This window comes from Podarcis gaigeae (genome assembly GCF_964106915.1).
Source record: "Podarcis gaigeae genome assembly, chromosome: 5".
In the NCBI taxonomy this organism is placed as follows: Eukaryota; Metazoa; Chordata; class Lepidosauria; order Squamata; family Lacertidae; genus Podarcis; species Podarcis gaigeae.
The window spans coordinates 80,227,511-80,253,234 of record NC_139681.1 but is presented as its reverse complement, the minus strand read 5'-3'; the positions used below and the strand labels follow the sequence as shown (position 1 = coordinate 80,253,234).

The 25,724-nt window shown below is 41.6% G+C and overlaps 2 protein-coding genes across 13 annotated transcripts in view; one reads left to right on the top strand and one right to left on the bottom strand.

Annotated features, from left to right (window-relative positions):
* The window catches only part of VEPH1 (ventricular zone expressed PH domain containing 1), a 141,568-nt gene that overhangs the window by 41,526 nt on the left and 74,318 nt on the right, over positions 1-25,724 (top strand). For all 12 annotated transcript variants that reach the window (XR_014564322.1, XM_083739370.1, XM_083739366.1 and 9 more), the window contains 2 exons: positions 17,019-17,185; positions 21,168-21,377. Coding sequence is in view for 11 of the 12 variants with exons in the window: in XM_083739370.1 (XP_083595496.1) it covers positions 17,019-17,185; positions 21,168-21,377 (377 nt within the window). In the remaining variant the exon portion in view is untranslated. The remainder of the gene's footprint in view (positions 1-17,018; positions 17,186-21,167; positions 21,378-25,724) is intronic.
* Positions 830-7,800, bottom strand: PTX3 (pentraxin 3). Its single transcript, XM_083739767.1, has 3 exons — positions 7,491-7,800; positions 6,530-7,072; positions 830-2,548 (listed from the first exon to the last, which is right to left on the bottom strand). The coding sequence occupies exons 1-3, from the start codon at positions 7,621-7,623 to the stop codon at positions 1,929-1,931; spliced, it is 1,296 nt and encodes a 431-aa protein (XP_083595893.1). The 5' UTR covers positions 7,624-7,800; the 3' UTR covers positions 830-1,928.

The following is a 25,724-nucleotide window of genomic DNA, read 5'->3' as shown; positions in this document are numbered from 1 at the left end:
GAGTATTACTCACTTCTTAGGCCCCTGAATATGAACTCTTATGTGAGATTATTCTGTTTGCAGAGAAGTATACAGTGGTACCTTGGTTCTCAAACTTAATCAGTTCCGGAAGTCCGTTCCAAAACCAAAGTGATCCAAAACCAAGGCACGCTTTCCCATACAAAGTAATGAAAAATTGATTAATCCATTCTACACTTTTAAAAACAACCCCTAAAACAGCAATTTAACATGAATTTTACTATCTAAGAGACCATTGATCCATAAAATGAAAGCAATAATCAATGCACTATACTATAAAATAAATAAGACAGTATTGTAGATTATTTTTTAAAAAAATTCTTACCTGCACTGATGATAGTCAATGTTTGGATGGGGGGCTTTTATCCATTTCCACAGTCACACAATCAATCAATCAATCAGTAGCTGAACTGGGTTCCACACAGTCACAAAAACAAATTAACCGAAAAAGCCTCAAAAACAAAATAGCAAAATAAAGAGCAAAAACAAAAGTGCCAAACTTAATCCATTCTGGAAGTCCATTTGACTTCTGAAATGTTTGAAAACTGAGGCACAGCTTCTGGTTGGTGCAGGCGCCCCGGAAACAATAGCCGACAGCTGCATTGGACATTCAGCTTCTGAAAAACGTTCGAAAACCAGAACTCTTACTTCCAAGTTTTCAGCGTTTGGGAACCAAGGCGTTTGAGAACCAAGGCACCACTGTACATAGGTTGTGTAGACAAGAAAGACAAGAGGAAAGAGACATGCCATTCCAAAGCTGTGCTTGCTTTGGCAATTCAGACCTCTTGAATAAAACTATAAGAAATACCAGTCTGATAAAGCATTTTTATTTACAGTACAATTTTATAAAAAATAATTTCAATAATGTTAGTACAAAATCAATTTACAATATAGTACAGCTGTATCCATTCCAAACAAGAAAATTACAATTATCTGAATGCTAGGTTGGTTTCCAGTATAAATAATATCTTGGACACGGCACTAGCTTTATTAAGGTGTACATATCAGTTGCAACAAAAAACAAAACAAAACAACAAACGTTACTTCAATACTCTTATATGGTACACCTGTAAAATTCACATTGCTAATATAAAATCTACAAATGGGGGATATCCAGAAGACAGAAGCTCTGCAGAAAAAGAGCTCCAGCCATTTGTTTGCATATATTTACTTAAGGAAAGTTATTGAGCCAAAATCTGTCCTCGGATTATCATGAATGACACCTATTTGCTATGAGTGAGAACAGCTTCTGTTATTCCAATATAATTATTGAATAGGTTTGCAAACTACTTTTGATTATGTTTTAACTTTTGCTTGCTGAAACAACATTTCATCCACACCTCACTTTATTGCTGCATGCTTACAGTACTAACTCGTCATGAGATATATTTAAAAGCACATAGTATGGCTGCCATATGGAAGCCATTTTAAATTGTTCCTTGTGGCAGCTGTTTCTGTGCCCCGGAGAATGAGGTTCCTTGTGGTGAGAAGGCCTCCCACTGACTTAGTAACTACTTGTTCTAGCAGCAGATAATGTCTGCTATCTTCTAACCATCTCTCAGTGCTACTCATCCACTTACCCTCCCTCTGGCTCAACTTTTTTCCTTCTTGGACTCAGAACAACAGAGGAGAGTGGGAAAATATTAGAGTGATGTAGTTGTAGCTGCTACAGTCACTTGGAGGGTTTTTGCCATGCTGAGCCTTATCCAAGGGTTCCTGTGTGGACTAGGCTGAAGTGGCACCTCATGAATTAAGCATTCCCACCCCCACCCCCATATCACTGCTTGTCTATTGAGTTATAAAGCAACTTCCCTGTGGAAGCTCTTTTATATGACCAGTTCCTTAAACATTCAGGCTTCCTAGATTTTCTGCATTTGATGTCTTTACATGGACTTTTGAAGGGCATCTGTTCAGGGCCCCAAAACATACTGAGCCCCTCCATGAGGCAGAAGCTCTGTAACCCCCCACCCAACTAAGTTGCCACGAATGTTACAAGCCTCTTCTCCAGCTTGTCTTGTTATCTCTTTGCCGCTGAGGACTCTGTTCCAAATATTAAAGCCAGTTATTTTCCCAGAGAAAGCTAAAGATTCATCGAGACTGCCTCCATCACAGCAGCGATTCTTTTCTTGGCCAATCTTCAAAATCCCACCATCTGGAACGATGTGGTCCTCAGCAATTTCTGTGGAGGCAGCCACCACCTTCCCGTTTACCCACAGTGAAATACTTCCATTAACTGTGCTCCAAATGCCACAAAGGTGAATCCACCGTCCAGAAGAGAGGACATGTTGGGCGATGACCTTGTTGTTGTCATTGCTTACAGCAAGAACAGCTGAATCATTGCTCAGATACAACTGAATTTCATGGGGATTTATCTTTGTTCCATAGGAGAATACAATAGTTTTGTCTAGAATTTCTGTCACTTTAACCCATGTGCAGACAGTGAAGGAGTAGAGCACCATTGTGGAAGTTGGGTGAACACTCACATATATCTTTTTGGAGCGCATTGGGAATAAAAGGGCCATCTCACAACCTGCAAAAATAACGGAATGATGTTATCATCAACCAGTTAATTTACAACCAAAGTAATTATAAGAGTGCCATTCCTTAGGGAACCAAAATGGCACCATCCATACATCTCCGTATCTACGACCTTGAATGACCTGGAATGCAACCCCAATGCAAACTGGGAGTTGCTTGTATGAAGTTCTGTTTATGGTTTTTTGTTTTTTTTTTTAAAAAGGACATATATTCCACCACTGAATTTGGGGGATTTTAAAAATGGATTTTCACCAAAATTCCAGTTTGAAAGTTTTAGTTTTCCAAAACTAAGGTTCTTCTGAAAGCCCACAATAGAAGGAAGCAAGATTTTAGGACAGACAGTGGAAGATGGAAAAGATTTATTGCAGTTGTGGATTGTGTTCTTGACATTTTGATCAGTGCATCTTTTTTTAAACGAGTGTCCATAAAACCTTTATAGGATCAGCACATCATTAGATGCTTTGTTTAGGGCACTTTTATTGTATGTTATTTCCTGTTTGGGATTACTTGTATTACACCAAATAAACAGTAGTATTACACAGAAAGAGTGTGATACCTCAAAAACCACATAGAAATGGCACCTTGCAAACATCACCTTGCAATGTTGAAAGTAGTCCTCAAGAACTGCATGTTATTTGATGGGATAGAAGTGACCAAAGAATAAATTCAGAACAAAATGAGGGCTATTCTGGCCCCAACTCTTCAAGCACTGATGGCCAAACTTGGCCCTCCAGCTGTTTTTGGACTACAACTCTCATCATCCCTAGCTAACAGGCCAGGAATGATGGGGACTGTAGTCCAAAAACAACTGGAGGGCCAAGTTTGGCCATCAGTGTATTATGGGACTGGTGGTGGTCAATCATAGAAGTGCTCTAATAAATACAGAAGTAAAGAGATCACAGGAGTTTTTGGAGGGGACATATTATTGTATAAGCAATGAACTATGTATGAGCAATGAGCTATGTATGAGCAATGAACATTTGTATGCCAAGTTCCTAGAGCTAAAATGCATCTTGAAATCACAGCTGTAATAACTGGGCCAGTCACGTGCTTTTGGCTTTGAGTGTGTTAACAACCTTTTGACCACTGAGAAGTGGGGCATTAGGACATGATTCTGTGGGGACTCTTCTTTAAAGAGAGCAGAGCTGTGTGCAGAGACATGGCTTTTTAATTAGCAGGATTTCTGGCTTTATTATCAAGGGGTAGCCAAAATTAAAACCAGCTTCATAAGACACCAGCAACAGTGTGATCAGAAAAACCCCTTAAGAGTCAATCTGGCAGGAATCCACGATACACAAGAAATCAAAACCAGTTGTTGAAAACTCTTTTAGAAAAGATTTCCAGAGGGATCTGTGGGGTATTTCAAAAATACACTCTTCTTGTTCTTAATCATATTATGACTTTCCTTCCTCCTCCTATCAAAACATATGGAACGAAATTCTGTCTGTAGTCAGTCTGTTGTGAATTAAGAGCAGGTCCTGTGAATTCGGCTGAGTTATTCTGGACTTCACACTGACTTCATCAGTTGGGCAAAAATGCAGAAAGGAATCCAGCCAAAGTTAAGAGTTTTTATGTCCCGTTAATTTCTATGGGCTTGAAGCCAGGACTGCACATTGCAGCTGACATGCGGCTGCCGTAGAAAACAGAAATCCTGAATCTCCCCCTCCTCCTCCTTTCTCCTCTATAATGTCTAATAATGTGAAACATGTGTGACATCATTGCATTGTGAGTTCCCCCACCTCTCAAGCAGCAGCCAATGAAGTGGAGTGGGAGGAACCTTCAAGGTGATGTTGCGTCATATATTTTGCGTTACCAAATGTTACAAAGGAGAAGGAAAGGGGGAGTTTCAGGATCACTCTTAAAAAAGCAGGCACACATCAGCCACGCCATTTAGTTCCGGCGTAATTTTCCCATTGAATTCCACAAGCGTTAAATGTGCTTACCTTTGGCTGGATCATACCTGTATGATTGTTACTCTTAAGTAACAATGAGTGGTTTCACCTTTATTTCACAGCTGCAAAGGTTTGCAAAAGAAATGTTAGTCTGATGCCTCCATCTTTAAGCAACTCAGTATGTTGATCCAGGGAAAAGTGAGCTGTTAATATCCATTTTTTAGCTCACCTGTTAAAATAATCAAAGGGCCAATAAGAATTTCTTAGAGGTCCTTGGGAATTGCTCTGTTCAAAGCAGAAACTGGTGCATGCAAAAATGCATTTTAACCACTATATTTTAATTTGGCCTTATATTTTGAAAGTCAGTGTGCACCAGTCTGTGCTACAGGGTACTTTCCCTGCACCCCACCCCTCCACCAAAATGTGCTCTCTCTCTCTCTCTCTCTCTCTCTCTCTCTCTCTCTCTCTCAAATTAAAAAAACAAACAAACACTTTTTCCTTATAGTTTTTTGTTTTAGAAGTTGACTGTAGTTCTTGCAAACTTTCTCTTGAATGTGCAGGAGTCCATTCTCATACTGCTGCTTTCTATCAATGAGTATAAAAGGAATATCTGTGCAGTGAGATTTTACCTATTTCGACTAATGAATGCACAACACATGGTATGGGTTTATTCAGCCATCTGTTTGCTTTTCGGTCCCACTGTAGTCAAATAAAACAAAAGAAACCTTTATGTTTCAGTTTCACAGGCAACTGATGCTTTGGAGGCCAGTGATTGGCACTGCCAACCAAAATCTGCAGTTGGCATCATTTACCCCACAGAGCTGCAGGCAACCTTGAACTGTGGTAAATGCTGGTTCTGGGTGGCTAGTTCTAAACGCAGGAGCCATCCTCTCTATATTAACTTAATATTATAAATATCTTGATTTTTCCTTTAGTGGAATATTTCCTTGATTACTTCAGGAATTGATATTCATCTAGGTATTGCCTTAAAAATCTTTGTTGGGTTGTAAATTGGAGCAGAGAAGGATAAGTTTGAAAACTATTTTATGTAAATGGTTATTCTATTCATCATAACATGAGTCATGACATGCATAATGGTGACTTCTGCCCAAGCACTTGAATGGTGCTGGTATTTCAAAGAAAAGTTGCAGGGGATTTTTTGTGATGGATTGCTATGCAGTTGGGCTGCACAGGGTGAAAGCTATTCTGCCTTCCCGAACCCCTGTGGAGAATCTGTTTATGCCCTGAAGCATGAGAATTGATGAATAGCGTGTTGACATAATCAGTGAGCTCACGGGGTCAAGTTTTGTTCATAAATAGCCTCTGAGGAATGCTGCGAAGGAGGCAGCAGGTAGGTTGCTGAGAAGAGGAAGGAAAAGAAGGGACCAAAATGGAATGGAGTAAGAGGGTTTTTTTGTGGATTATTGTTCTTATTCCTGCAAACACGAGGGGAAGTCTGTAGCTGGAAGCCAGGAGTCAAGAAATGTGAAAACTGTAGACCAGTACAGTGGTACCTCGGGTTAAGTACTTAATTCGTTCTGGAGGTCCGTTCTTAACCTGAAACTGTTCTTAACCTGAAGCACCACTTTAGTTAATGGGGCCTCCTGCTGCTGCCATGCCAACGGAGACGGATTTCTGTTCTTATCCTGAAGCAAAGTTCTTAACCTGAAGCACTATTTCTGGGTTAGCGGAGTGTGTAACTTGAAGCGTATGTAACCTGAAGCGTATGTAACCCGAGGTACCACTGTACAGGAGTCTTTCTGTTGGTCAAATACAGGAAACGATGTTGCCTTTGGCACCATCCAGTATTATGCTCGCTATAGTCTCCTTGTTAGGCATCCTGTAAATGGGTTTTATGCTGTGTGTTTGTGTTCTTTGGTTGCCATATTGCACAATCTGGGGGTCTGCTAAACACAGACTGCTCCCACACAATATGCCTTCATCTCAGGCTTCACAACAATGCTTCCCCTTGTATAATCAAAGCATGGATTGCTGCTATTTAACAAGAGTTGCTTAAACACAGTTGTTTGGGAACGGATGTGAAACTTATTAACTAACATCGCCAATAGAGTTTAACTTACCAAATGGCAACAAGAGCTGTGTGGTCCTTTTCTGGGCTTCTTTCAGTTCAGCTTTGGTTTCCTGCAGTTCTTGCCATAGCGAATTCAGGATGGAACCGCCCCCACTTGCCATGTCTCTGGATCGGTCTCTCTGCAGAAAGCCCCTCTGCTGCGCATCCACCTCAGCTCCCCTCTGCCAAGTGTGCTCAATGTGACCCAGCCTGCTGGACATGTTTTGGCTCAGCTGCAGAATTTCTTTGAGGATCTTCCCTTCCACAGATACAGGAGGCACCCCGGGAAAGTCCTCAGTTTGCCTGCTGCTTTTTGCCAGCATCTGGCCCATTTGGCTCACGATTTGGGAGGCAGCTTTCTCTGTGGAAGTGGTGCATGTGCCAGCCAAGGTCTGCACTAACTGGAGCATCTCCCCTCTCACCGCTTGCAGCTCCACCTTAAGGATTTCATCGAGGGAGTGGAGCAGCATATTCTCTTTCATCTGGGAGTTCTCAAGCATGATGAAGAGTTTATCCCATTCTGTGTGTTCTCGCTGGCAGTCGCACGAAATACCTAGAGCAGAATAAACACAGCGGCTGTTAAATCTATGTTTCTGTGCTGTGGGTTATTTTTTTCCTTAAGCAAAGTTGTCTTTTAAATAAGTCTTTTGGAGCACACTGTTTTCGGTGTGCTTCAAAACTTCCCACTGCTTTCTTTCCCCAGAAGACAAGGGTATGACTTGTTCAAATAGTACTGGTGGTGTTATGTGGCCGACCTTAGCATTGTAAAAGGGAACTAGAGAAAAGAACACAGGCGTCTGCCTTCTTATACTTACAAAGATCTTGTAATCACCATGCTTTTGGTTAGCTGGCTTCAGCTTTTACAACAGTGCAAGCATAAGAAACATGAACTCTGAATGTCCTTTCCTTCGATGGCTACAGAAACAGCTAGCTTGCAAGACTTAGACGAAATAGGCAAAAGAACTACTTACTTTCTTCCGTTGCAGGAATTACACTTTCAACTTCATTGTCAAAATTGAAGAAAAAGAGGTCATCGTACTCATCCTGGTTCTGACTAGATGAGGGAGACCAGAGAGCAAAAAACAGGATCACAAAGGAAAGCATTTCTTTCAATTAGGATTCCCCAGCTGTTTCCTTGAAAGTCTCAGCGTGCTCCTGAATGAAAAGGTCTCTAATAAGAAACCGAGCAGAGATGATTCTAAGAGAGGGAGTTGCAGAAAGCCCTTAAATAATACTCTGAGAGTGCCTGAACCTGAATGAATGAGTAATGCTAGTGCTAGTGCTGTAATCGGAGTGCTTCTGGTTATTATTAATTTTTTTTTTTTTGGATGGGAGTTGTGGGGAAGAGAAGGGGGGTTGGGAGGTTGCACAATCCTGAACCTTAAAAGTTTGAAATGTGGCTGGATTACCTAGCAGTGTAAAGGGAGAAATCATGGGGAAAACTCCTATTACGAATTGCAAAGCTCCTTGGAGACTAGTTTTTCTTGAAAAATATTCTGAAGGATGAAAAGCCAAGAAAACAAATAAATTGTGAATTTGCTGAAATGAAGAGAGACTGGAATGTCAAGCTATGATTTGAAAACATTTTAGAGTACATTCCAAGTTACAATCCTCTTTTTAAAAAAAAAAAGAAAAAAGATTTTGCATAACTTAGAAGTTTCCCAAATTGAAGTGTACTGGGTTGGCTTTTTTAATGCAGTAATTTAAATATGTCTTAATAATAATAATAATCAGTGATGCATTGGGTTGGACTAAGACCCCTTTTTCTATATGAAATTGCAGCTGCTCAGTGTAATAATAATAATAATAATAATAATAATAATAATACTTACACCCCACCTATCTGACTGGGTTTTCCCAGCAATGATCACCAGTTGAACATATTCTACATCCCCCCTAAGACTGGCAATCAGCTGTCCATCATAGGATCATGAAATCATAGAATTCTAGAGTTCTTGGAAAGGATCCTGAGGACCATCTCGTCCAACCCCCTGCAATGCAAGAATATGCTGCTATCCCAGGGATCAAATCTTCAACCTTGGTGTTATCAGCACCACGTTCTAACCAACTGAGTTAACCAGGCTCCCAAATCATGGATAAATTGGGAACTAGGATGGGCTGCTGCTAACAAAGTGCCAGGCGCTGGATGTGTCCCTCTCCTCACCAGCCTTGCCAGCAGCATTCTTTTCTGCATGCTGATCTTCCTTGAGAAGACTTGCTCAAGGAAGCCTTGACATCTACCCACAGAGATGCATTGCTGGACCTAGACAGTAGTCTGCAGGTGGCTTTAGATTATAACCCTGATTTTGCTAACACTCACAACAGCCCTGCAAGATGGATCACAGGGCTTCCTAGTTTGCAGATGGAATGCTTAGGCTCTAAGATGTCCCTTGTTCAAGGGCACCCTCAATCTATGTACCTGGTTAAGCTGGAATTTGGGGAGCAGAAATTCAAAATGTATGATCAAAGTGAACATTTGATCCACTATACTAGAACTATTCAAGGAGGGGAGCCTTCTCTAGAAACTGAAACTGTCTGTGACAGCTTCCAATTTATACTTAGTCACCTGTATGATATATTAGTCTACTGAACTTTAAAAGAACCCATGTCTATTCTATGAGAATCAGGATACCCCTGCTAGAAAGCAGTGGCAGACTTTTGGGCTCTCAAATTTCAGAAGCACCCTGCGCGGCACTAGAATTTGGCACCCCCCAACCTCTTGAACTCCATTCTACAGCATTGCTTTAGCTGCCCCTGCAGTGTAACACCCAGTGTGACCGGTTGCACTACCCTAAAGTCACTTCTGCAGAAAGGTGCACAGTCTCAGATGTGGGGGCACTAATGGAAAGACTTAAGTGGGAATTAATGACCCATTGTCCTTAATGACTCATACCACTGATGATGGAGAACTAGATCTGAGAGGAGTTGTGTGGTTTACACACATGCAAAATACAGACCCAAGCTGCCACCCGCACTCTCTCAGTAATGTTCAATAAAATAAAATATGCAAAACGATACTACTGTGCTGAAGATTTTCCTGCCCCTGCAGGCGCAACCACCAATGAAGAAGAGACGGGGGGGGGGGGGAGCTTGCAGTATAGTGATGACAAGTTACGTGTTCAGTAGACATTACTGGAAGGCAGAGAGAGGATCAGAAGATATGAGGCTGCTGTTTTTGAGCCATTGCATGACTTCTAGCCTGCATAGCTTTGGCTCAGCTATGTAATAATACATTATTACAGGCCCATGCAAATACAGCCTTTCTCCAACTATTTAGAACTGTGCCATTTAGCTAACATATGAACTGGCCTCCAGATCTGCCAGTCAGGGTTTTCAAATGTGGAAATGTTCATTGATTTCCTCCTACTTTGTTCATTATGAATTGGCTGTGGTTTCGGTGTTTCTGTTAGCTGTGTTGTGCACTGTCTTTTGTGGAATAGGGAGTATAATTTAAGAAGGATATTGATCAGCTGGATCATGTGCAGAGGAGGGAAACCCAGATGATCAAGGGTCTGGAAACCGAGCCTTATGAAGAACGGTTGAGGGAGTTGGGTATGTTTAGCTTGGAGGAGAGGAGACTGAGAGCAGATATAATAGCTATCTCCAAGTGTCTGAAGGGCTGTCACATGGAAGATGGAGCAAGCTGGTTTTCTCCTACTCCAGAGGCTAGTACCTGAACCAATGTCTTCAAGTTACAATAAATGAGATTCTGACTAAACATCAGGAAGAACTTCCTGACAGCAAGAGCTGTTCGGCAGTGGAACAGACTCCCACGAGAGGTGGTGGACTTTCCTTCCTTGGAGGTTTTTAAGCAGAGGTTGGATGGCCGTCAGTCATGGATGATCTAGTTGAGATTCCTGCATTGCAGGGGGTTGGACTAAATGACCCTCAGTTTCCCTTCCCACTCTACAATTCTATAATCATCATCAGAGGATAGATGCTTCCTACTGTGTGGGAATGTTTTGTTCTTTAGTAAAAATACACGGGTTATAACCATTAGCTCTACTCGGAACAGACCCATTGAAATGAATGGACTTAAGTTAGTGATGCCCAGTATTTTCAGTGGGGCTGTGGCAATTAAAAATAACACTGGATATGAACCCATGAGTGCAGAGACAGGTCTAACTGTGGTTAAGAAAGTGAAATATTTGGGGATTAACATGACAGCTAAAAATGTGAATTTATTTAAAGATAATTATGAGAAATGTTGGACAGAAGTGGAAAAAAGACTTAGAAATCTGGTCAAATTTGAAGCTTTCCTTGTCTGGTCGAATTACAGCTATAAAGATGAATGTATTGCCTAGAATGTTGTTTTTGTTTCAAACATTGCAAATTGTGGACAAGATGGACTGTTTCAAGAAGTGGCAGAAAGATATTTCTAAATTTGTCTGGCAGGGCAAGAAACCCAGAATAAAATTCAAGATTTTAACTGATGCAAAGGAAAGGGGGGGGGGGAATTTGCCCTGCTAGACTTTAAACTTTACTATGAATCAGCAGCCTTCTGCTGGTTGAAAGACTGGCTGCTTCTTGAGAACACAGACATTTTGGATTTAGAAGATTTTAACAATATTTTTGGGTGGCATGCATATTTGTGGTATGACAAGGTTAAAGCTCATAAAGCTTTTAAAAATCATATTGTCAGGAAAGCATTGTATAATGTTTGGATTAAATACAAAGATTTGCTGGGGGGGGGAAAACCCCAAAGTGGTTGTCGCCAATGGAGGCAAAGGCTGTGAAAAGACTCAATATGGAGTCCAAATGGCCGAAATATTGGGAAATTCTGGAACAAGAAAAGGATAAATTGAAATTGCAGAGTTTTGAGAAATTAAAAGATAAAGTGCGAGACTGGCTTCATTATTATCAAATAATGGAGGCTTATAAGTTGGACTGGAAGATTGGCTTCCAGGTGGAAAAATCAAAATTGGAAACAGAATTGTTAGAACCCAAAACTAAGAATTTGTCAAGAATGTATAACTTGCTGTTGAAATGGAATACGCAGCATGAAACGGTTAAATCAGCTATGATCAAGTGGGCACAAGATACTGGTCATAACATTATGTTTGCTGACTGGGAACAGTTGTGGACCACCGGTATGAATTTTACGGCATGTAATGCCTTAAAAGAAAATATTATGAAAATGATTTATAGGTGGTACATGACCCCAGTCAAGCTTGCAAAAATTTACCACTTGCCTGATAATAAATGTTGGAAATGTAAAGAGACTGAAGGTACATTCTTTCACCTCTGGTGGACATGCCCAAAGATTAAGGCTTTCTGGGAAATGATATATAATGAAATGAAAAAGGTATTTAAATATACCTTCCTGAAGAAACCAGAGGCCTTTCTCCTGGGTATGGTCGGCCAATTGGTGCCAAAGAAGGATAGAACATTATTTATGTATGCTACAACAGCAGCAAGAATACTCATCGCAAAGTATTGGAAGACACAAGATCTACCCACCTTGGAAGAATGGCAGATGAAGGTGATAGACTATATGGGACTGGCAGAAATGACTGGCAGAATCCGAGACCAGGGAAGAGAGACGGCGGAAGAAGATTGGAAGAAATTTAAGGATTATCTTAGGAAACATTGCAAAATTAATGAATGTTAGAATGACGTTGGTTTAGAAATTAAGTGGTTTTCAGCTGTAATGATTAAGTAAAAAGAAAAGAAAGGTTAAAAATTAAATGAAAATTAAGGGAGAGGATTTGCTGAATTAATAATTAGAAATTGGAATACAGAAAGGGGAGGTATGAGGAGGTCGGGAAAGTAAGTTATAAGAAAATAAGGGATTGAAATTATACCTGTTTTTGATTGTGTTTTGTTTGTATTATTGTTTTGTTTTTATATAATTTTTGAAACTTCAATAAATATCTTTTTTTTAAAAAAAAATGAACCCATGAGTGCAATATATATGCTCCTTGTGTCACTTTTGAATTGTGCAAAGAGACGAGGAACATAATGCATAGTTCTGAGAGAGATAGAAATCTAAAGTGAGAAGCTGCCTCAAAGTACTCTTGTTCACCTGTTAGAAGAGCCATAGGATTAAAGGGTAGCTAGGGGCTCTCAGTCGCAGGAATGAGCCTCCACGTTTACAGCACGGTCTCCCTTCAGACCTTCGCTCAACACATGGAGATCGGAGAGCTGGATGCAGAACTGGGCAGTCGTGTGCAGTGTTGGGCGTGGAGCCATCAGCGCAACTCTTTAATTATCTGGCGTCCCTTCACATGGATAACATATGAAACAGGCTCCAAAAGACCTAGCAGTTCCCTGTAGGTATCTAGCCATTTCTGTTACAAAACTCAGTTCTTTCCAACTGTGGCCTCATGTTTTCATAATTCACGAACATGATATGGGTGACTGCTTTGCCAGAACCTTTATCAATGTCGATCATCTATGCTGTGACTGATAAACATCTTGCCAGAACCACAGTAGTGGTTGTATGTCGGGTCAACAACAGGGCAAGATTTGGTCATCTGAAAGTACTTTGTACATAGCAGCATCAAGAGAAAGCTTCCAAAAGATGGGCTAGGGGAGCAAGAGATGCTTCCTTTTTATGTTCATAATTCATGCCAAACAATTCCCCCCCCCCCCGGAAGAATCCATTGGCCAACTTTTCCCTCACACCTTTTAATTCACAAGGACTCAACTGCATTCCAAGGTTTATATCTGAAGGCACCTCTGGATTTAAGAATGAACATCTGCTCACATCCTTTTTAAAAAAAGAAGAAGTCAATTTGGAAATCCCAGGTTCATGCTCACTTCTTTTCTATTAGTAGTAAGTATGAAATATATCATTAGCTCCAAATCACTACGGAGGCTTAACAAACATGGGTGAGTAATGATGATGTCAGGCTTCTTATCCCAGAGAGCCCCTCTGGAATTATTCTGGTATTGTGAAGAAAAATTGGATACCTAATTTGGATAGTTAAAACAGGAGTGGACTGGTTCATGGAGGCCTGATAAGTTAAGGCATGGAGCTCTTTCATTAAAACACAAAACCCAGTAGGAGTGTTGGTTCTGCTGTCTCACTGGGAGCTTACTTAATCGGAGGCATCCTTCATCTGGTCCAGTCACTGCATTGGCAACAGTGACTGACTTGCTGTGAAGCGGGAAAAAGTTGTGCGATAGCCATCAGGCCTATGAGGAAATCCTTCCTGATCTGCTGCTGACTCAGACATTCCTAGACTTAAAAGACTGATGATGCTGTTCGTTTTCCCATGGGGGCATGGATCCAAAGTGGAAGAGGACAAGGGTGAGAAGTTACTCGTCATGCAGTGCAAGTTTCTTCAGAATGATGCAGTGTGCACAATTTTGTTTGTAACAGATGATTGATGTAGGGTGTACACGAAATAGCTAAAGCAGGCATTTGAATCATAGTTAGGAACATGATCCAGCATCCTGTTTCTAATGGTGGCCACCAGCTAGAGTTTTCCAGGAATCTAGCAAGCAAAGCATGAAGGCAATCTCCTTCCTCCACTATTTGGCACCTGACAACTGGCATTCATCTGGCTATCTTGGCTGTGAGTTCTGGGAGACCTGCTACCTGCTTTTCTGGCCTTTTCCTTCATGGTCATGGAGGGTGTGGCCCTGATTGACTCCAACTACACAAGTCAAGGCTGTTGAAGAGGCCAGAGACCATCTTTGTTGTCTCTTGGTGGAGACCCAGGTCATCGAGCCTGAGCTTCCTCAGCCACCCCCATAATAATAATAATAATAATAATAATAATAATAATAATAATAATTTATTATTTATACCCCGCCCATCTAAACGAGGCCGTTTAGGGCTTTAAAGGTGAACATAGGGTGTAATTCACCATTATGCTATTATGATTGGTCTGTCAGTGCAAGCATTTCTGGTTGTCAGATGAAATGATCTTCTGCCTCCTCCAAGAGCTTCATGACCCCCAAGAGCTAATATGGGAGAGAAGCGGGGGGGGGGGGGCATTGTGCTAGTGGGACTTGATATGCTGGCTCCTGCTGGTGCAACTGTTTCAGGGATGCCCAAACATTTTTCAAAGAGAACCAGATTTGATGAAGTGAACATGCGTGAGTTGTTGAGCTTCTTTTAGGATTGAAGTTGTTCAGCTTTTTTTTTTTTTTTTGATTTTTCACCCCGAAACAGACTTTGGACATGCCTGGTTTAGTTGAATCTGTCCCGTGGAATCCATGTCCCTTTGCTAATAGGGCTAGAAAAAGTGGGGAGGGGGGCGGTACTCTGCTAATGCATCCCATCAGTGCAGGATTTCTGCTTGTGCAAATAGACTTTTTCCCTTCGCTTCCCCCTGCACATCTCCTTGCCCTCCCAAAATCTGCTCCAGAGGGTTGAGGGAGCCCCTAGAATAGATTTAAGGGAGGGAGAAGAGAGGGGAAATATTTTGTTATGCAAGCAGAAATCCTTGCATTAGCACCACATTGGTTGCCTTAGCACTACATTGAATTCTACCCTATAATTCTAAACTTATGCCAGCAACGTATGTTGCTGTGTTTCATGCACAAAAAGCTGCTTAACATAAGAAGAAGACACATGATGAGGGACAAATCTGCCCCTTGTAACAGCCTGCTGGGGTGCTGCTGTTATTTAAACTTATTTTTAGGAAGGCGCTACGGCTTGCCATTACCAGTGGCAGGCTTGAAGAACACATCATTCCCCATTGAGATATTGTGGTTTAGTATCTGTTTAATGAGAAATTGAAGTGTCTGCCACGGGTCCCAGGCACAGAGCCTCATGGTGCAATTCTTTGCATGCTTACTCAGAAGTCCCGTTGAGTTTGGTGAGGCTTACACCCAAATAAGTGGGTATAGGATTGCAGCCTCAGTGGAGCAGGGGTGTCATTCAAAACCCAAAGCAGGCTACTTGAACTGTTCCCCGTGTGTCCCAGGCCATATTCCAGAAGAAACAGCTGATGGAGAAGACATGCTATCAGCATTTGACATTAACATCTAAGCAATGCAAAACATTGAAAAGGCACTTTAGGCATCTCTTGCAATAGCACCTTAGTTGAAAAGGTTTTCAACTAATAGCATTAGGACTGAGGCAGGCACAAACATTTCATTGAAGGAGGGATAGTCAGGATCTGATTCCATGTCAGTTCTTTAGATGTTTCCAAAAAAACATTTGAAGATTTCCCATTTAAATTATGTACATTTTACATGTGTTCTTTCCCTGAAATAGAAAGTTATGTATTCTTCTCACTGCATTTCCCCCTCAAATGCACATTTCTCCCTTAAAACACACATTTGGGTGTGTTGTTTTTTTGAACCAAAACTGCTTTACAAACTTTGGAAAAGTGTTCAGTCCAACCGATAGCTTCAATACACATGTAAGTTTGGGAGCAGTGAATTAGGTCAGTTTGTTTTAAAATGCAAACCAAATAAATTTCTCCTTCATCCATAAAGCTAACTCTGATTTGGTCCTGCCTTACAGTATAGACTTTGAGGACAGTTGTGATTTAATTGTTGGAGATGTCGAACTATACATATGGCATTCCAGATGTTGGTAATTACAGGGTGAAGGAATGTCCTAACAGCTGATGTTTCTACTAAACAGTCTGAAACTCTGCTATCATGCAACTGATGAGTGACCTGGTTGTCTTCCACATTAAGAGAGTGAGCAAATTTAAATGAAAGAAAGCATAGGAGATCGGCATACCCATTTTTTTTTGCTGGAAAGTGAATCCATAGGGGCTTTCAGTATGTTTAGAAGATTTAGAGAGTGAAACCATGTAATATAGTGATAGGCAGATGTTTCCCATATGCTGTCAGCATGGAACTTCAATCACTCCAGGCCCAGCTTGTACAATGTTTCATGTTATAGATTTCTCTGTGAAGCCTGGCTTCAAATTAAATTGTGCACGCACATCTTCAAACACACTCTTCAAAACTGTGTGTGAGAATATATATATATATTTTTGTCTTGGTTGTTCTCTTTCATTTTCCATGCTTGAGCAACTCCCTAGTCCCCAGAAATTGCATCCTAACTGGTTGTATTTCAGTTTACCTTTTTGCTAATTTTATACTTTTAAAAACCAAATATTGTTTCCAGACCTCCTTTTAATTTTGTTTTCTAAAAAAAAAAAAAAAGAATCCAACAAATGGGGAGGGGGTAGCTAAAACACATTGGCTTGCCTTACTTTTCATGCTTGTTTAGCAGTAACCTTTGCAGTGGTTTAGTGCTCAATTAAATATCGATACATTTTTTTGAAAATCTAAGCAGCTTGCTTTATGCACAAGGCCATGTTGCCTCACTTAGCCGCATTCCACATTAGATAATGTTTTGATTTCTTGATGCAATATGTATTTTCCTTTTCCTGTGCCATATGTTTCGACACAAGCACCAGTTTTCACAAATCTCCTCCCCAGAAATCATGGGTGATAAAATGCCAATTCCATTATTACTTTATCTCTTCGCTTTGAGAGATGTTGTGAAGGGAGAGACTTGCTGGCAAGATAGACCATGCTGGCTCTCTCTTATTCTCCCATTCTTGTTTTCTCGACAGGGAACGCAATGTTGCTACGCGTATTACCCTGCTTGTATGAAAAGCAATCGCAGCCAATTAACAGCCACCTGAAGGATCTGGTATCGCTGATGTCTCATCTGGAGCAGCCTGAACAGCAGCACCTTTTACGGCTTTTGCTTATAGTTGCAAAGAAAAAACAACCAGAGGTAACACTTATTAATTCATATTTTTCCACCTTAGTGTAGGTGGCTGTTCATTCAAGGGAGTCTGTAATTTAAATACCTTTTCAGCACAATCAAGTTTCCCATGTTATTAGGACCTCCTCCAGAGAAGCAGGCACAAATATTGTGTTTGCCCGTCCAATGTATTTCCTTGCAAGTAGTGCCCCTTGAACCCTAAACTTTCATTTAGACCTTGCTGAGTTCACAAACAGTTTAGAGATTAGGCACAAAGAGGGGGAAGCAGGAAAATGCACTCTCTCTGGCAGAATTGCAGCTCGCTGCACACACCGTGTGACTATGCCCTCACACTGCGAGTGCTGGAATTTGCACACTGACGTGAACCCTCCCTCTCTCCAGGACTTCACTCTGGTGTGGTAAATATTAGGTGATGCTGCGTTTACTCAGCCTGTTCGCTGCTTGTAATTAACTGTCCAGCTGTAACACTTATTTTGCGCACCTGAGACTATGCACACAAATGTAAACAGATGGCCTTAGAAAAGAGTTCATGAGCTTACAGCACTGCAGATGTTGCTGGACTACCGTTCCAGCCATCCCTGACCATTGAGCATGCTGGCTGGGGAGTCGGGGTCCCACAACATCTGGAGCACCACAGGTTTCCCAGCCCTGACTTAGAAGGGTATAAATCATGGGTAGGCAAACTAAGGCCCGGGGGTCGGATCTGGCTCAATCGCCTTCTAAATTTGGCCCGCAGACAGTCTGGGAATCAGCATGTTTTTACATGAGTAGAATGTGTGCTTTTATTTAAAATTCATATTTCCCCCCCCCAAAAAAAAATATAATCCAGTCCCCCACAAGGTCTGAGGGACAGTTGACCGGCCCCCTGCTGAAAAAGTCTGCTAACCCCTGGTATAAATGGATCCTTGCCCTGGTGGCAGAGTTGGCCATAAAACCGTTTCTTGCTTTGAAACCCTTGAAAAATTGAAGCAGTAAAAGCTCTTTTTTGCTTTATTAATCTGAGGAAGGTGTGTGTGTGTATATATATATAACATATTTATTTATGCAGAAGTTTAACTAAATTTAGATGCATTTGCATAACCTCAAACAACCACATATATTTACATATGTTTACGACAATGACCATCTGCAGCATCCTGCACTGAGTCGGAGGTAGACTGTATAATTCTACAAAAATAAAGGCTTTCCATTCATTTAGGTCTTGCAAGTCGACGAATTGCAGCAAGTATGAATTTGCAGAAGAGAGTTGGGTAAAAGTTCAATGAATTCTACCAAATAAACTGTCACAGGTTTCCAGAATGTTATTGGCCTGATGAGTGATATTGTCGCAATCAGTGTTAATGGAGAATTGAGCCAATTAGGTCCTTCAGTGGATCAGAAGAGATTTAATGGGATGTGCGTAAAAGTATCAGAATGATCAAGATTGACTTTGTTGCCTTCCAATTTGAGGAGAAAAGGGGCATAAGGGAGTAAGCATGCCTGTCATAATCAAACCATCTTCTGATTAAAGCTTCTTAATATTTTAAGAATTCCTTACTCATTTATTGTACAGTAGTTCAATCTGCAAAGATAAAGGTGTTTTTAAAAGGCTTCAGTAGTTTTTAGAACCAGATTACAGTGAAAATTTGCCTGAATTTGAAGAAGCAAAAAGCACACACAACAGAAACATTGAATGTTTCAGATATGTATCTGAAGAAGTGTGCATGCACACGAAAGCTCATACCAAGAACTGACTTAGTTGGTCTTTAAGGTGCTACTGGAAGGAATTTTTTTGTTTTGTTTCAGATATGGTTCACAAGGATGTTTATGAGATATAGGCATTATAACAAGCTTCAAGGATACCTAGTTTGCAGAGTATAAATTTCAGCAGTCTTTGTAAAAAAAAAAAAAAAAAAACTTGCAACAGCCAGGAATTTAATATCCACCTTTCAGTATGTACAAGCAGACCTTCTCAAAATATATAGTTGCAGAGGAAATATAACTCCTCCTATAAAAGAGACTTTCCAGCCTGATGAGGCCCATTTTAGCCTTTGTTTGGAGCCTAGGTCATGTGACACCTTTTCAACATAATCTCCATTCTCTTGTTAATGTCTCTTTGCGACACTACGGGGATTCTTTGGGATCTGCTCTGTAAAAATGTCATCTGACATTTCAAAAAAACAAAACAAAAATCCACATCAAGCAATTTAAAATTTGAAGCAGCTGTATGGTATAGCATATAAGGAGCTGGACTTGGACAAGGGAGGTCTAGATTCATTCAGAAGCTAATTGGATCTTTAGGCACCTTACCATATTTTAGCCTAGCCTACTTCTCAGGGCTGTTGTGAGGATGGAATCAAACAGATACCACTATCTTTCAGGATCTAGCAGCAAAGGTCTTTTAAGAAAAAAGGAAGATGTTCGGACCTTTGATTTTGCAGAACTCTTACATAAAAAACCATGTTAATACATTGCAAGAATTGTGGGATGTGAAACACAAGAGCAGTCAAGTACAACATTCCTAAACATGTTTATACATGGGGAGGAATGTTTGTCCAGCCAGCAGGTAAACTTCCTGTTTCCTTCTGGGCTGGGGCAGACTTCCTCTGCATGAGACTAGAGGTGGGCGTGGCCTCACCTGTGCAGGTAACGACAAAAGCACAGGGCAGGGCAGCCATCTCTCTCTCTTTGACTACATGCATCGAAGAAGCAACATCTGCTTAGCCAAAGATGCTCTCTTGGCTTCCCAAGACACGACAGAGGGACTGTCTTCTTATGAGATAGTTTCCAGGTATATGTTACCTTTCTAAGCTAAGTCTGCCTTCTGGCATCTGATTGTGAACAGAATCTGAGTAAACTCTTTTTATACTTTTATAGAAGACTGTGTCATGTCTTATCTTTTATGAGGGAATAAGGGGAAAATAACAGAACAGTTATTATAGAGGCTTTAGCGAGCCTGAGCAAACGCATCCGCTGTGAATTTAAAAAGGGGGATATTACTCTGCTAAATTGTGAACTTGTTAACACAAGTTGGAAAGGCTATAATCAAACAATATATCCTCTCCTGCATCCCTGAACATTCCCACAAGAATAGTTCCATCAAGGCATTCCAATTTTCCATACTTTGATTACATTTCTTGGGCCATCAGATGAACAGTGCTGCCCTTTTATTGCAAGTATAGCCTGGTTTGCACTATCGTTCTTGGCTTCAAATAATACGGTTTATTAAGACAGGAGCAAGTATCCGGACTGGCCACTCTTCTCCTCCCTCCATCATACGTCTTTTCCTGATTGGTTAATGAGCAGTCCAGAGCAATACATAACAGAGACCTCTATCTTATTCCAAGCCAGGTTCTTTGTGTTGATCCCAGAGTGCAACAGGAGGAAGGGAGAAGGCAGGGAAGCTTGACTGGTGCTGATGCTTTTCCCAAATTCATATGCCATGATTTATGGAGCCTCAAATGATTGTCCAAGCCAGGCAATTGTGTCCTGTTATGATAGTTGTTACAGTGGTATGATGCTTATTTCTCATATTGCCAAGGTTCTTAGTCCTTGCCGTTGTGAATCTGTGTCCTTTCATTGCGGCATATGGACTGACACTGATTTAAGCCAGCACAGAGTCTGGCTCCTTAATTTCATTCTTTGCTCTAGGCATCAGACCTAGGTTTTTAAGGATTCCTTGGGGACCATGGGATTTTCTGTTATTCCTTCATTTACTGTGTCATCGGATAATTCCAACTTCTTTTAAATCAATAAAACTTCATACTAGTCTAAGGGGAGAAACTTGAGAATTTTCTATGTTTTTCTTCTTCTTCTTTTAAACACACCAAAGGATTTCCTTAATTATGAAATGCTACATCTATGAATGTATAACCTCAGGCAGCAGCCTACGCCATATGCCTTGTGCTGAGCTGAACTTGCAATGACTTCTTGGATAATTATAAAGAGAATAATACGCAGAACGTTTTTGCAAAATTAACATTTCTATTTCCTTCTGCCTCTTTCTTTTTAGGTGCTCAAAGAATGTATCCCTACTCTCACTGGTCACCTAAGAGATCCCCACCATAATGACCTCATCCTAAATATACTGATAGAAATATCGGACTATGAACCAGAAGTATTGACCAATTTGCTTCCAATACTGAAGGAGATTGGGGAGAGTTTCCCAAGTCTGATTGGACAAACTGCAAAGATCTATGGAGCGGTTGGACATGTTGATGAGGTATGGAAACCGTTATGTGCCAGGAATAAATTTTCATAAGCTTATTACCTATAGTGTTACTGGCCAGCTACCAGGAGAATATGGGAACTGAGAGCAAAGGCAAACTGAGTGGTGTCTACTTTGAACATATTTTAAGGAATAGTCCTCTGGTCTTCATAATGATGGGCTGGGGGATAGTTTGATGGGATCTACTTAATAAAGCCTCTCTGGAGGAACACAGTGGACCAGAAACCCCAGTGGGATACATTTTCACGAGTTTCTCCTGAGACAGAATTCTGGGGTCATGGGCTGTTTCTGTTCAGTAACTAGTTTGGAGTGGAATTCAGTCACATACCATCAAATTCAGGTTGCACAGTGAAAGTTGATTGGAAGCCATAGCTGTCAACTTTCAGATTTGAAAATAAGGGATCAGCAGCCTCGAAAATAAGGGATCAGCAGCCTCACATGTCCCGGGGACAGTCTACGGGATATCTAACAATCCAGGAAAGCAGCGGGAAGCAGCAGGAAACGGCGCTAGAATAAGGGCATTTCCCGCAAAAAAAGAGGGAAGGTTGACAACTATGCTGGAGGCGTGGCTCTCTCCACTGCCTGACGAAGAGCTACTTCTCAGAAACGTCGGAGGCTCCCTGTAGTCTTCTGCCCCCCTCCCTCCTTTCGATGGCAGTCCCCTGACAGTGTGTTTCCATTCCACATCAGTATATGAGAAGTACACTGTTGTTGTGGATAAGAAATCATATTATGAAGGTGTCCCCCCCTACAGTCTGTATCAGAGCAGATTACATTAGTTTACCTTCAAAATGCTGTGTTGCACATTCATGTGTTGTTCTCTCCAGCATTCTAATCAAGGCACTTCAGGAAGCAGTTCTGACCCAGGGCTGACCTGCACCAAGGGAAGTGTAGAATACTTATTGCCATACCATGCTTTTCCTTGCACGGGTCATGTCTGAGCCACAAACAATGTTTTATGTAACACACTCAGGGGATCTATATGGTGAATGTGTGCATCTATCCTCTAACCACAAGTCGCATCTGACTGTATAAAAATACCTTCCGTTCCTACAATTTAGCTGTTAGACCATTTAATCTGCTCCAGCACTACTCTGTCTTCCGCTTAAGACAGCTGACTGTTGCAAGCATCCCTCTCTGGATATTCAAAATAAAATCCCTCTGTTGATACTGTATAGTGTTTGATAGCTGATGGCACTTTTCCAGTGGACTTGTGTGACAGATAACAACTCTAGGCCCACTTGTATTTTTGGGTTATATCCTGCCTATCTGTGTAGGGACTATAGGAAACAATTGTGCAGGTGCAAGCGCAAGTTGGGTCTCGCAAAAGACATCTACAGTGGTACCTTGGGTTAAGTACTGAATTCGTTCCGGAGGTCCATTCTTAACCTGAAACTGTTCTTAACCTGAAGCACCACTTTAGCTAATGGGGCCTCCTGCTGCCGCCTCACTGCCGGAGCACAATTTCTGTTCTCATCCTGAAGCAAAGTTCTTAACCCGAGGTACTATTTCTAGAGTCTGTAACCTGAAGAGTCTGTAACCTGCAGCGTATGTAACCTGAAGCGTATGTAACCCGAGGTACCACTGTACAAGGGTCTTGGCTCAGGTTCTGCAGGCTTCTGAGCAGGCTTAGCATCAGCCAGAAACACAGCCCAACCTCTCATGCAGTGCTAGTTCAGCCCCAGACTCAGAAGAATCCACAAAGGTGTATTTCTGGTATATCAATTAATATAAAAGGCTGCTGAATATCAATATTATTGGGCTTGGTGGGGGGGAATACTTCCAGTACAAGTAACTGCTGTTTAAATGCTTAAGGAACTAGTACTATTCACATACAGCAAAATAAGACATGTGGGTAGTCTAGCCAGGAAAAGTACAAATGTGGTATAGCTCTGGGTTAAAGCCTCAGCGCCTAGGACTTGCCGATCGAAAGGTCGGCGGTTCGAATCCCTGCGGCGGGGTGCGCTCCCGCTGCTCGGTCCCAGCGCCTGCCAACCTAGCAGTTCGAAAGCACCTCCGGGTGCAAGTAGATAAATAGGGACCGCTTACCAGCGGGAAGGTAAACGGCGTTTCCGTGTGCGGCTCTGGCTCGCCAGAGCAGCGATGTCACGCTGGCCACGTGACCCGGAAGTGTCTCCGGACAGCGCTGGCCCCCGGCCTCTTAAGTGAGATGGGCGCACAACCCCAGAGTCTGTCAAGACTGGCCCGTACGGGCAGGGGTACCTTTACCTTTACCTTTAGTATTTATACCACAAACCTTCATTGTACTTAAGAAGGAAGAACTGTCCTTTGGTGAGTTGTGCAGGGTCTTGTGGGTAACTGGAAGTTTTAAACAAATAACATTCTGGTATTAACTTTCTGAAATTACGAAGGCTTTCTCATGACATGTGGTCTTATTTGCTCTGAAGATGTTACACCTATCGCATAGACGTTATGATACACCATGCTTTTAAAGAGATTTTTTTTTGAATGATTCCTGTGGCTAGATATATTACAGTGCAGTCCTAACAATGTCTACTCAGGAGTAAGTCCAGCCGAATTCAGTGGGACGTACTCCCAGGTAAGTGTGGCTCCAATTGCAGCCTTAGCGCGCAGTGTGCCTCTCACAGCAGTTAAAGAGTCCATTGAGCTGAATGCTTCATACTGTGGCATTACAATAGCCTTGGATAAACGACTGATTTGTTGCTCTGTGACTATGCTTGATTATAGCCAGAAAATGACTGGAATGTAGTAAAGATAAACATTTTAAGAAACATAAAAACAGTGCCTACGGTACAGCAACCAGAATAGTTTATTCTGTGTTCTGAACTTTCCAGATCTTCTTAGCATTAGTTTCACTGATTTCTTACCTATCCACCCGGCCCCAAATCACTAGAAATGATGGCAACTCACACAAGAAACTGGCTTTGTCTGTAACATGATGAAACAAACCTTTCCCCAATTTTTGCTGATGTCCCTTGCCAACTACCATAAATTAATAGGTTTGAGCTCTCCCCCCACCCCCGCAACACAACAGTTTTTCTTGTTTTATGGATGAAACTAAAGGCAGTGTTTTCTTTTAGCTCTGAGATTGTACTTACACCCGAAACCACTGGAATAAACAATCTTCTCATGAGATCTGTATGCCTGGTGTGTACATCTGTGTGTACCAGAACCCAATGAGTGAGTTTTGAGAACCACAGGACATATTAAGTATTTTGGTAGGAAGCTATACAGTACACTCAAATTTCTAGAAATATATGAAAATCCAATCATTTCCTCTAGTAGTAAAGCGGGTGTGGCCCTGTTCCAGGCAGGAAAAAGGGTTGTAAATTAAACAATAGGCCTGTGCACGTCTACTGCCCTTTAAGTTGCACAAAATGTAGAAAGAAGTTGCACATCGTATGAGGGAGGGAAGGAAGGAAAATTGAGGGGTGGAAACTAACTTGCTTGAGCCCCTAATAGTGATGAATATCTTTCAACACACACACTTCAGGGTGCTATAAGCATTTAAGTGCTCTGGCCCCTTTGATGCTCAAAAAGTCATTGGAGGGGAGATTAATTAGTTGTAGAGGGAAAGAATGTCTTCCCATCCTAATTACCATAATAGTTCTAAAAGACTGCTTAAATTCTAATACAGTGGTACCTCGTGTTATGGACAGGATCCGTTCTGGAGGCCCATCCATAATGTGAACTGCCCACAACTCGAAGCGCTGCATCTGTGCAGGCGCACAACGTGATTTAGCACTTCTGCGCATGCGTGAGCGGCAAAACCCAGAAGTAACCCATTCCAGTACTTCCAGGTTGTCATGGGACGTAACACGAAAAGACACAACATGAAGTGGATGCAACACGAGGTATGACTGTATGAGCAGAGCCCCTAACAGCTGCCACGGAGGGAATGAAATGGGCCTGGGAGATGTCCAACATCAGGTATAGCAATCTATTGTGCTAGGCTGTTGAATACCAGCTTTCCCTGAACCTCAACAGTGAGACTACAGATTTCCCAGTTGGTTACCCGCTACCTCCCATGATGATTACCTGGGCCCATAACTTATACATTGGTAAGGCAAACCACAGTCTACGGAAGACTGCATGTTGCAAGGTTCAGGACAGATTTTTTAAGAAAAATCTTTGTGCAGCACATAGCTATGGAACTCGCTTCCCACAGGAGGCAGAGATGGCTGCCAACTTTGATGGCTTTAAAAGAGGATTAGACAAATTCCTGGAGGAGAAGGCTATCAACAGCTACAAGCCATGATGTGTGCAGTTTTCCAGAAAAAGAGGTGCCGGAACTCACCATGAATGCCTGTCTTGTTCTCTTACAATGGCAATGGCTGAGAGGTGCTGGAACTGAGTTCT

Excerpts from the sequence above, each read along its gene's own strand:
- PTX3 (XM_083739767.1), bottom strand. The coding sequence starts at position 7,623 with ATGCTTTCCTTTGTGATCCTGTTTTTTGCTCTCTGGTCTCCCTCATCT. Across the intron at positions 7,073-7,490 it reads AATTCCTGCAACGGAAGAAA|GTATTTCGTGCGACTGCCAG; the intron begins GTAAGTAGTTCT and ends ATTCTGCTCTAG. Across the intron at positions 2,549-6,529 it reads ACAGCTCTTGTTGCCATTTG|GTTGTGAGATGGCCCTTTTA; the intron begins GTAAGTTAAACT and ends TTATTTTTGCAG.